The 10,973-nt window shown below is 35.2% G+C and overlaps 1 protein-coding gene across 1 annotated transcript; it reads right to left on the bottom strand.

Moving 5' to 3' along the window:
- Positions 1-5,724: 5,724 nt before the first annotated feature.
- On the bottom strand, positions 5,725-9,675 carry LOC149576891 (linoleate 9S-lipoxygenase-like). Its single transcript, XM_089820524.1, has 9 exons — positions 9,215-9,675; positions 8,744-9,024; positions 8,405-8,645; positions 7,988-8,311; positions 7,802-7,887; positions 7,565-7,672; positions 7,179-7,486; positions 6,758-7,021; positions 5,725-6,649 (listed from the first exon to the last, which is right to left on the bottom strand). The coding sequence occupies exons 1-9, from the start codon at positions 9,609-9,611 to the stop codon at positions 5,869-5,871; spliced, it is 2,790 nt and encodes a 929-aa protein (XP_089676650.1). The 5' UTR covers positions 9,612-9,675; the 3' UTR covers positions 5,725-5,868.
- Between the last annotated feature and the right edge of the window lie 1,298 nt (positions 9,676-10,973).

Genomic DNA, 10,973 nt, shown 5'->3' with positions numbered 1-10,973 from the left:
AGTCTAATTATGATAGAGTTAGATTTACAGTTAGGGTTATATTTAGGGTTAGAGTTAGCGGTAGGATTATGGTTTAAAAAAAGTAATTTTCTTTTTGGCATATTGTAATGTAAAATGTTATAGTCAAACATAGATATATGGTTAGGGACAAAGTTCCCATTACAATTAATGTTAACCTTAGGGATAGAATAATGGTTAGGATTAGCATTAGGGTTAGGGTTGGAGTTAGGGTTAAAGTTTGAGTTATGGTTAAGGTTAGGGTTAGAGTTATGGTTATGGTTATTGTTAGAGTTATGGTTAAGGTTAGGGTTAGAGTTATGTTTATGGTTAAGGTTAGGGTTAGAGTTATGGTTATGGTTAAGGTTTGGATTAGAGTTATGTTTATGGTTAAGGTTAGAGTTAGAGTTATGGTCATAGTTAAGGTTAGGGTTAGAGTTATGGTTATGGTTAGGGTTAGTGTTATAGTAAGGGTAGGGTTAAGGTTTGAGTCAAGGTTAAGGTTAGAGTGAAGGTTAGGGTTTGAGTCAAGATTAAAGTAAGGGTTAGGGTTAGGGTTAGAGTTTGATTATGGTCGTGTTAGATTTAGGGTTATAGTTATGCTCATGGTTAAGGTTAGGGTTAGGGTTAGGGTTATTATAGGGCTCGAGTTAGGGTTAGGGTTTGAGTCAGGGTTAGGGTTTTAGTTAGGATTAAAGTTAGGGTTAGGTTTAGGGTTAGAGTCTAGTTATGGTAGAGTTAGATTTAGGGTTAGAGTTAGGGATAGAGTTATGTTTATGGTTAAGTTTAGCGTTAGAGTTATGCTCATGGTTGAGGTTAGGGTTAGACTTATGGTTATGGTTAGGGTTATAGTAGGTCCAGGGTTAGGGTTAGGGTTAGGGTTATGGCTTGAGTAAGGGTTAAGGTTCTAGAGTTATGGTTAGGGAAAAGTTTTGAGCCAAGATTAAAGTTAGTGTTAGGGTTATGGTTAGAGTCCAATTATGGTAGAGTTAGATTTAGGGTAAGAGTTAGGGACAAATTAATGTTTATGGTTAAGGTTAGTGTTACAATTAGGGTTAGGGTTAGTGTTAGAGTTAAGGTTAGGGTTAAGGTTAGAATTAAGGTTAGGGTTAGTGTTAAGGTTAGGGTTAGGGTTAGAGTTAAAGTTAGGGTTAGCATTAGGATAAAAATTAGGGTAAGGGATAGGGTTTGAATTAGAATTAGGGTTCTTGTTAGGGTTAGAGTTACAGTTAGGGTTAGAGTTAGAGTTAGGGTTAGGTTAGGTTTAAAATTAGAGTTAGAGTTGGGATTAGGGTTAGGGTTAGAATTAGGGTTAGAAATATAGTTAGGATTAGAGATAGAATTAGGGTTAGGGTAAGGGTAAGAATTAGGGTGAGGGTTAGAATTAGGGTTACAAATATAGTTAGGGTTAGTGTTAGCATTAGAATAAGAGTTAGGGTTAGGGTTAGAGATAGAGTTAAAATTAGAGTTCGAATAAGGGTTGGAGTTAGAGTTAGAGTTAGAGTTAGGGTTATATTTAGGGTTAGAATTAAGGTTAGGATTAGAATTAGTGTTAGAGTTAGGGTTACAGTTAGTGTCAGGGTTATGGTTAGGGTTAGCATTAGGGTTAGGGTTAGGGTTAGTGTTAGGGTTATGGTTAGGATTACAATTAGAGTTAGAGCTAAAATTAGAGGTAGTGTTAGTGTTAGTGTTCATACAAGAGTTAGAGTTAGAATTAGAGTTAGAGTTAGGGTTCAAGTTAAAGTTAGAGTTAAAGTTAGAGATATAGTTGTGATTAGGGTTAGATTAGGGTTAAGGTTAAAGTTACTTGATTAGATTTAGGGTTAGGGTAAGAGTTAGGGCTAGGATTAGGATTAGAATTAGGGTTAGGGTTAGAATTAGCATTAGATTTAGGATTATAAAGGGTTAAGGTTAGGGTTAGGGGGAGAATTAAAGTTAGAGATAGAGTTAGAGTTAGAGTTAGGGTTAGGGTTAGGGTTAGGGTTAAAATTAGAATTATCTAGTTAGAGTTAGAGTTAGAGTTAGGGTTTGTGTTATTATTGCTGTTAAGATAATTTTTGGGTTACTAATCATATTATAGCTGATAAAATTATAATTAATAAATATTATTACTCTAAATTATAATTATAATTTAGAGTTAGGGTTAGGGTTAATTGTAATCAGACTCTCTCTCACATGTCCCATTCTATATTTACCCCCCCCCCCCAATAATGTATACCCTCCCCACTCCCCCTACATTGTTCTTTTTGTCCATCTCTTTCTCTACATATATACATCTCTCCCTCCATAATTATTGTCATTGTCTATCACTATCTGTCATACTCTTCCTCTCCCCATCATTGTCTAGATCTCTTTTGGGCCTTATATATTCTTTTTCTTATTTAGCTCATCTCTCCCTACTCCCCTTCTATATATGTACATCTCCTGCCCCCTCTAATCATCTCTCTCTCTCTCTCTCTCTCCCCCCCATCCCACTCTCTCCCTCCTTATTTTTCACTACATCTATCTATGTCTACCTCATGTCTCTCACTCTCTCCCCCTTGTCTCACTCTTTCTCTCTACCCTCATGTCTCTCACTCTCTCCCCCTTGTCTCACTCTTTCTCTCTACCACATCACCTCATGTGATCTCTCTCTCTCTCTCTCTCTCTCTCTCTCTCTCACACACACACACACACACACACACACACACACACACACACACACACACACACACACACCATTTTCATGTTTATATATCTCTAAAATGCTCTATGTATGTCTACCTCATTTCTCTCACCCTCTCTCTCTCTCTCTCTCTCTCTCTCTCTCTCTCATGGCCTCTCTCTCTCCACCATCTCTATCTCCATTTATTTTGGACCCTTCTTATGCTTTTTCTCTCCATGGCTCATCTCTCCCCCTCTCCCCTTTTCCTTCTACCCCCTCTAAGGTTATCTTCTCTCTCTCTCTCTCTCTCTCTCTCTCTCTCTCTCTCTCTCTCTCACACACACACACACACACACACACACACACACACACACACATTGCATCATGTTATTTATCTCACTCTTTCTCTGTATCATGTCACCTCATGTTAATTCTCTCTCTCTCTCTCTCTCTCTCTCTCTCACACACACACACACACACACACACACACACACACACCACCTCATGTTACTTGTCTCTCTTTAAAATTGACTTCATTTCTAAAGTTTGTCCCAATTTATAATTTTTGTTTGTATTTCTATAATATAAAATCAAGTACATTTAATAGAGCTTAATTATCTTTAATATTTTTTTATACAATTAATAAATTTAGGTAAAATTTTATAATTTTTATATTTGATTTAAGTAACAATTTTATTATCTTTTCTTTCTTTAATATAAATATTATGTTAAAGTTCATTTGTAAAATCTAAAATAATTTCTAAACTTCAATATTTTACAACCTCCAAAATCTTATTATTTTAATAATAAAATAAAATTACATATATAAAAATATTTATTTTAAAGAGTTGAAAAAATAATAAACTTTCATATAAAATGAAAATTGCAAGCAAAATAGTAACCAAAAAATTTTTACAGAAAGTTTTTCATTTCTACTTTACAATTCATTACCAAAATAATAGCAGATTTTCAAAAGAAAGAGAATATTTGTGAAAGTAAAAACTTTCTACAATTATCTCAAACTGTTATTACTAAGTTTTTCTAGATTTAGTACTATTCTCTGGATGAACTCAGAGATATTAATAATCAATATTTGTAATAATAAAATTAAAAACAACATCAAGACTAACAATAATTATAAAAAAATAAAAAATAGCAACAACAATAATAATAAGAAAAGAGTAATTTCTTTCAGAGTTTTGTCTCTTCCATGCACCGTTTAATCTAATAGTCATGCAACAATTCACTGAATAAGGAAGAGAATGTAACATGCAGTTTGAACTTTGAATTTTTAGAATCATGAATTTACGCATGAAATAGGGAGAATCAAGTAGTTATAAATTATTAATCACAAGTTCTACAGCTGTCTATGTTTGTTATAACAACAGTTACATAGGAATCTTGGGCTAGTCTCATTCGATAAAATTAGATTAAGTACAAAGTTAGTCTTGATTGTAGTGTAGTTAAATAAGCATGTGAAAGTCCATATGAGGCATTTCTCAATATAAAATATGGCAATTGTAATCTATTTTAAGCAGACGAATTAATACAAAAATTGAATTTTTTTCTCCATTCTCGTTTTGCTGTAGCAATTGTGTTTTTGATAATTTTGATAAGTGCTGTAGCATGTTATATTAAACATTAAATTAATCTTTATTATTATATTTAATAGTACTTTCAAACATTATTAAAAAGACTCTAAATACAACCAAATCACATAATCTAAGAACTAAAACATAAGTACCCATCATAGGAACAGTTAGAATGCCCAAAATTGCTAAAATAATTGCACCTGCAACTGCCGTTATAGAAGCAATTTTGTTTCTCCAATCTGTTATCTTTCTTAGACTAAAGGAGCACAAGAAAAAGTGAGATTGATATTATGAGTTACAAAAGAAATTTGAATGTATTTATAAGCATTTCTGCTCAGAGATTTCCTATAACATTGTGTTAATACCAGATTTCCCTTCTTTTTTCAATTGTATTGCTAAGAAAATCACCATGACCGCACTCTATATCCAGAGCAATTATCATTTTGGACAAGTCGTTCAGCATTGACATAATTATCCGCACCATTTTCCAATGAAGAATCCCATCAGAATGCCACATGCTAGACATCATGACAAAATTACAAACTGGTGGGAATGAGCTAGAACCTCTCAATCAACACTTAACTAGATTAAACCACTGAAAGAATAGCTGGCAGGAAGGAACCTATAAATTGGAGCCGCAATAGAGCCAATTCCAAATGCATATCCAGATCTAGAGTTAGTCGTTTACCTTTAATCCATTCCCATTCAGTCTCAGCAATGCGCTAATAGCATCAGGAAGCTCCATGCATGAATCAAAAGAAAATGGATAGATCTAGTTAGGAAAGTACATATTGGACCAAAATATTTCAGAAATAGAAAAGAAGACACCCCTAAAACACTCCCATCAAGCACCATTAACAATGAAAAGTATTATAAAATATATAAATCAAATAGATTTTGAATACAAATCTAAATCTAAATCAAACATGCAAGACTAAACTATTAAATGCAAGCCTAAATAGTTATGAACGGAATTTTAAATCTAAATGAGATTAATTAAAATTGAAATCTAAATCAAAGTAGAATATTATAACTAATTTTGAATTTCAATTTACATCTACATCTAAATCTAAATGAAAATGTAAATAAAAAATAGAAATCTCACCTGCATTTACTCCAAAACTTCAATCTACTCCTATTCAAAAACTCCAATCTAATCCTCCAATAACCTCCACCTCTTCCTTCCTGCAAAAACATAAAATGAAAACGAAATGAGAAGCTTTGGTTTTATAACTTCTAAGAGGCTTCTCATATCCCCCAACAAGCGTCTCTTCACATTCCACGAATTTGTTTCAAATTCCCCCACTCCCCGCGAAAAATAAGCATGAATGTGCATGCAAAATTATATTTAACAAAAAAAAAAATCACATTGAAATTATTTCGCCCCTATTTTTTCGGACCCTATTTTTTCGGGTCCTGCTTTTTCGGGCCCTACTTTTTCGAGCCTATTATTTCGGCCTTCATTTGGCTTCCTATTATTTCGGCCAGCTATTATTTCGAGAATTCTTTTTTAATATTTAATTTGGAAGTTTGTAACCGCTCCCAATTCTTTTTTATTGACAAAAAATCTTGGCATATTCCCGTGCTGTGATTGTATAGAACGCCTCTCGACGTAATTAAAACTTTTTGATTATTTTAGATAGAGATGCTATTAGGCACTCCCCGGCCTGTCAGACCACCGGATTTTGATAAATCTGTAGTGTCAGGGTACAGTAAGGTATAAGGAACCTTTGGAGGCCCGGTCCTATTCTTATAAACTTCACAGTTATTGTTCCTCTCGATTATGTTCTTCTCAATTCTGGTCATGTTTGCCGAAAACTTCGCGAATGCTTCTGCCACTCGTGGATCGTCTACTCTATCCATAGTAGACCCTTGCAACTGTCCCACGTAAACCTCGTGTCTTGCATGCTTTGACAAAATCTCCAAAACAGCCATGATAATGGTTGCCTGCGTTGGAGTAGACACAGTCTTGAGGAAATATGCATCTGGGTTCTTGAGTAATTCATCATATTCAGGTGTTCCCTTCTCTGGAATGAAGCGTCTGCTCATGGTGGGCAAATTGGGCATGTATCCTCCATACGAGTACTGCCCAAAGTTTACAGCAGCATGGTGAGCAGATGCAGTCCAGATGATAGTTGTCACTATTTCCACTGCTTCACTCAAGGAATCCATCTTGTACCATCTGCTCGGATCGTCCTTGAGGTCTCCATGGCCCACATTTACTATTTCATCCCACCAAGCCTGCAATTCTTTGTCCTTTCTAACTGCGCTATTGTTCTTGTAAAACAGAGACAAGTAGTCTGAAACCCATTGCTTTAAGGCAAACCATATTTCAATGCCGTCAACAGCATATGGGTAGTCCTCGATCACAAGCTTCAAACCATTTGGCGCCTTTGAATCCCGGACTGCCATTCCCCTGCGCGGTTCATTGTAAATGGAAAAGACTCAGTTTAATTAGGCCTACAAATTAAATTAGGGAAAAGCTAGAACATTCAGCGAGCAACGAAATCGGCGGATTTCTTACCTTTTAAGAAGGTCGGTCTCTAATCCTTGCTCATTGAATTTCCACTGTTTGTAGGCTTTAGATGACAGTTCCATACAATATCTGCCAGGGGCAAAGCCTTGTTCTATAATTCCCGATGCATTTATCAAGCTCTGGCGGGCAGCTTGATTGATGTCCATGGTATCGAGGAAATGGGGTATCAATAGTTTGTACACTGGGTGCATTTTGCTTAGTTGTCTGTGTGTTGCTATAATGAAAGGCTCTGCGATGCAATGAGTTCTGAGCCTGCAGTCAATTACAAAACAGAATTTTGCGTAAGTTGCTGAAACAGATGCTGCCTTGACGCGGTCTACACCATTTTTCTAATCTTTGGTAATTCTAGCAAAATGTAATTAGATAGACTCTTGAGATTTTTAATGAAGGGACATGGGTGAGAACATACCAGTGGCTGATGAGCTGATGGTAACCTGCATCGTTGACTCTAGCATGGGCTTTGGCAAGCTGCCACAGTGCTCCCTCTTCTGTCCCATATTCCCCTGGTGTAAAAACCTTTCTTACAGCCTCTTTCTCATCACCTGGTGGCAAACACAACTCTATGGCCACTGGCTTTAGGAATCCTTCCTTTGTGAGGAAAAACACTGTGCGGCTTGCATATGTTTTGATATCTTCAGAAAGCTTATTGATGCGTTCGATGTAGGGCATATAAGCATCATAGTAGTCCACAACAAATAGCCTTTTCAATGCAGTGGCCTGTAATTTTTTAATTGAATTTCATTATAATTTGTTTATAAAATAGATAATTCAAAATCTTTTCAGGGGAGAAATTACCTGATCGACAGAAATGCCTTCAAGGTTCTCTTGTATGTGTTGCTCTGTGATGGCACTCTTCTGTGGGCCATACAACTTTTCATCTAGGCTACTGGAAGGAGGAAAGTTCTGTCCAAAAAACAGCAAAAGAAGGCATTTCAGATTGGAAATACGGTAAAGGGGAAAAATTTTTGACATAAAGAAATAGTGGAAATACTGTAAAGGGGAAGAATTTCTGACATAAAGAAATAGTGTTACCTCTAGGCACTGAATCACCATTGGGTTTAAGCCGGCAAGTGTTTGACGCGCAAATTCCTCGTCTGTTCTCCATGCAAGCTCATCAACTGCAGGACACAACATCAGTCCAGTTTCATTTCTATGCAGCTTAACCATTATTTAAACAAATTTATGCACCCTAATTTGATTTATGCACGGTAATCTTACCTTCCACAACTTGTGGACGATTGAAATTTATAAAGGGAATATCATCCTCGAAGCCGTCGAGGAGTCGCTGGACAAAAAGGACTGGATTATTAACTTGACGGAGTTTCCTGCGAGAATTATTGGCGCTATTCAATCCCCGTCTGTAAAGCTCACTGACTTCGTCAAAGGATTTGAAGGCGTAGTCGAAGAGATTCGAGAGAGTGGGAATTACGACGTTAGCAACTGCCGAAATAATGTGAGCTTGGAAATCGGAAAAGTCTGTGTATGGAAACCTTTCGTCCGGCGGAATAAAGATCGAGCTTGCTCGGGTCTCAAATTGCGGTGCTGCCGAAGATAAGTCATAGAAACAGTGTTACCATGCAACTGTCAATACATTAAAAAATCACATTTTACTAATAAAGTATTAAAGACATGTACCATTTTTTACACGTGGACGACCAGTTCTACATCTTCTAGGATAAGGAAACTCTTGCGATCCACCCAAAACTTCTCTCCGTATGTTCGGATCATTTCCCGGCTGCCCAATATCATTATACACATCATAATCATATATGTGATCGGAAACTTTCCTTTCTCCGGTTCCATCTCCTCGCAGGGATATCAAATCTGACTCCCTGAATTTCCTCAAACCCACCGGCGTTTCTTCCGGCAGAAAGTTCTGTTAAAACACATTTATGTTACTCCTGTGCCCATGAATTACCGAAACTAAATATTGAGCAGGATTTGCTAATTAATCAAGAAAAAAGATTAACACACCTTATTGGCGAAGAAAACGCGGTCATTGGGGTTTAGCAAAGATGGGGTTATCCATGAATTACATCGAAAACGGACAACTCCCTGACCTGGGATGGATATGATGAGCGATTTCAGAAAGAACTCCCGGTGGTGCTTATTTTTTATGACAAATGCACCGGGAAAACCAAGTGCAGAATTCCATTTAAATTTGATTGTGCAGCGTGTCTCACTTGAAATGGGCCCATCCCACGGATTCCACTTTAAATAAGAAGGCTGCCCAACTGTTTTTCCCAATCCAGTCTCTACACACAACAAATCACACATTAAAAATTTATAACATAAACATTGAGTTTTCATGCCCCCAAAATAACATTTTGTGAATATCTATGTTGATCCCTTAGGGCAACATATAAGAAGGCAAAATATGAAATTTGTATACTATAGAAGTTTTAATCAGAAATTTGAAAAGCAGTTCTGCAAGATATGGGATACCGGGATCAATTTGGTCGCTGCTGACAAGCTGAAGAGAAACTTTTCTCCCAATCAATTCAGAAAATTCGTCAGCCACAGTTGCACAGTAGTCTGTGAGGTTGAGAAATGCCACCTTCTGCAGTACTACTTCACCATTGATTTCATATTCCTTGAGGGGCTTTTCCGTGACACTCTCAGGCTCAGCAATTCTTGTTTTGGAAATAAGTTTTGTGGCAACTTTCCTTGAACTCGAAACCCCTCTACGCAGTGAAGGGAGAGAAGAAAAACCAGTCTGCCTTGTTCTGTCAATCCCTAGTACCGGCATAGCTAAATTGGCAGAAATAAATCTATGGCTACTTACTTTAATATTCTTCTCTAGTAATAAATTTTTGCTGCCCAATACCCTTATTGAATCCATCTTTCCTTTATCCTTTGATCACTCGATCGTTGATTGTTTTGAATCTGATAAACAGTCAGATGTTGGGATTTTCTTTATCTCCCTTGCTCTATTTATAGCTTTTCAGAGCTCCGTTTGAGGCAAGTTCACGTTTTTAATGAAAGTCAAACAAATATTGTATTCAAAACCGTGGGGATTTGAAGTCGTACAAGACCGCCGTCTAGTTGATTAAATTGATTTGCAACTCGTTTTAATTATTCTTCGTTTTTCATAAAGGAATTTTATTCTTTGTTTTTCATTGGATGAAAATATTTATAATTATGAGTTTCATAACACAAGGATAATCTATCGATGGCATACTGAACAGAAGAAAAAATCCCCATTAGATACTTCTCATAGTAATGCGATAAGTACAGAAGAATGAATATTCGAAGCAATTTACGAAGAAAGGAACATTAAAACCACATGCTGAAGACCTGTTTTCGTCAAGAAACTTGTTTTAAAATAAATGTTTAACTGAAATATGTTTTTGTTAAGTTAAAATAAAAAATATATAATTCACTAAAACTTTGGTTGACGTATTATATTTTTAGTGAATGAAAAAAAAAATTGATTAAACAATTAAACAAATCACATTTTCTTTTGTTAAACTTTTATAATCATATCATTTTTATTCAACGGTGTCGAGAATCACAAACTAATTAATTAATAAATATATTGTTTTAATTTCATTTTTCTATTAAAGTGACAATTGTTTAAACTATTTTTAATGATTATAATTAACAAATATTTATTAATGTTAGTTTTCTAATAACATTTATATGATCTATAACTCAATTTGTTGGTATTAATTGTTATTTTATGCTTAATATTTATGATATTTTATTTTATTGAATAGAATATTAAAATGATTAAATAACATTTAGATTTGTGGATTCAAACAAACAATCACTTTTATTACTAATTATTCAACAAGTACACACTTCCTCATCCAATGCAATTAAATAGTAGAGGACTGATATTTGACTAATGTGTACCTAAAATCATAACGCAATAAGAAAACAATATTTTTGTGCTTCTTTGTGAGTTAAACTGACAAAAATGTGATTTTATGTTGCCTAATACGTGGCTTCAAAATAGAGCACCATAGAATATTAGGAACTCCATACCAAACATTAAAAACTAAAACACAATGCTTTGGATTGAATTTCAATAGCTCTAACAAGATGGATTCAAAGAAAAAAAGTTATCAAGTACTAAAAAAATGATAAGAATAGGTAATAAAGAAATAATTCTAATTATTACACAATAGCTAGAGTACCTTTCTTCTTCATGCAAAAAATCATATCTAAAGCAGTAATCTATATATGTCGAGAATAGGGT

This window comes from Cupressus sempervirens, chromosome 1 (genome assembly GCF_028749045.1).
Source record: "Cupressus sempervirens isolate cs-2001-9-10 chromosome 1, ASM2874904v1, whole genome shotgun sequence".
Taxonomy (NCBI): Eukaryota; Viridiplantae; Streptophyta; class Pinopsida; order Cupressales; family Cupressaceae; genus Cupressus; species Cupressus sempervirens.
This window is presented reverse-complemented; position numbering and strand designations above follow the sequence as displayed.

What these genes read in the sequence shown, in the direction of transcription:
- LOC149576891 (XM_089820524.1), bottom strand. Translation starts at nt 9,611, where the DNA reads ATGGATTCAATAAGGGTATTGGGCAGCAAAAATTTATTACTAGAGAAG. An exon ending in GCGTTTTCTTCGCCAATAAG is followed by an intron (nt 8,646 to 8,743) that starts GTGTGTTAATCT and finishes GTGTTTTAACAG; the next exon opens with AACTTTCTGCCGGAAGAAAC. An exon ending in GAGACCGACCTTCTTAAAAG is followed by an intron (nt 6,650 to 6,757) that starts GTAAGAAATCCG and finishes TGAACCGCGCAG; the next exon opens with GGGAATGGCAGTCCGGGATT.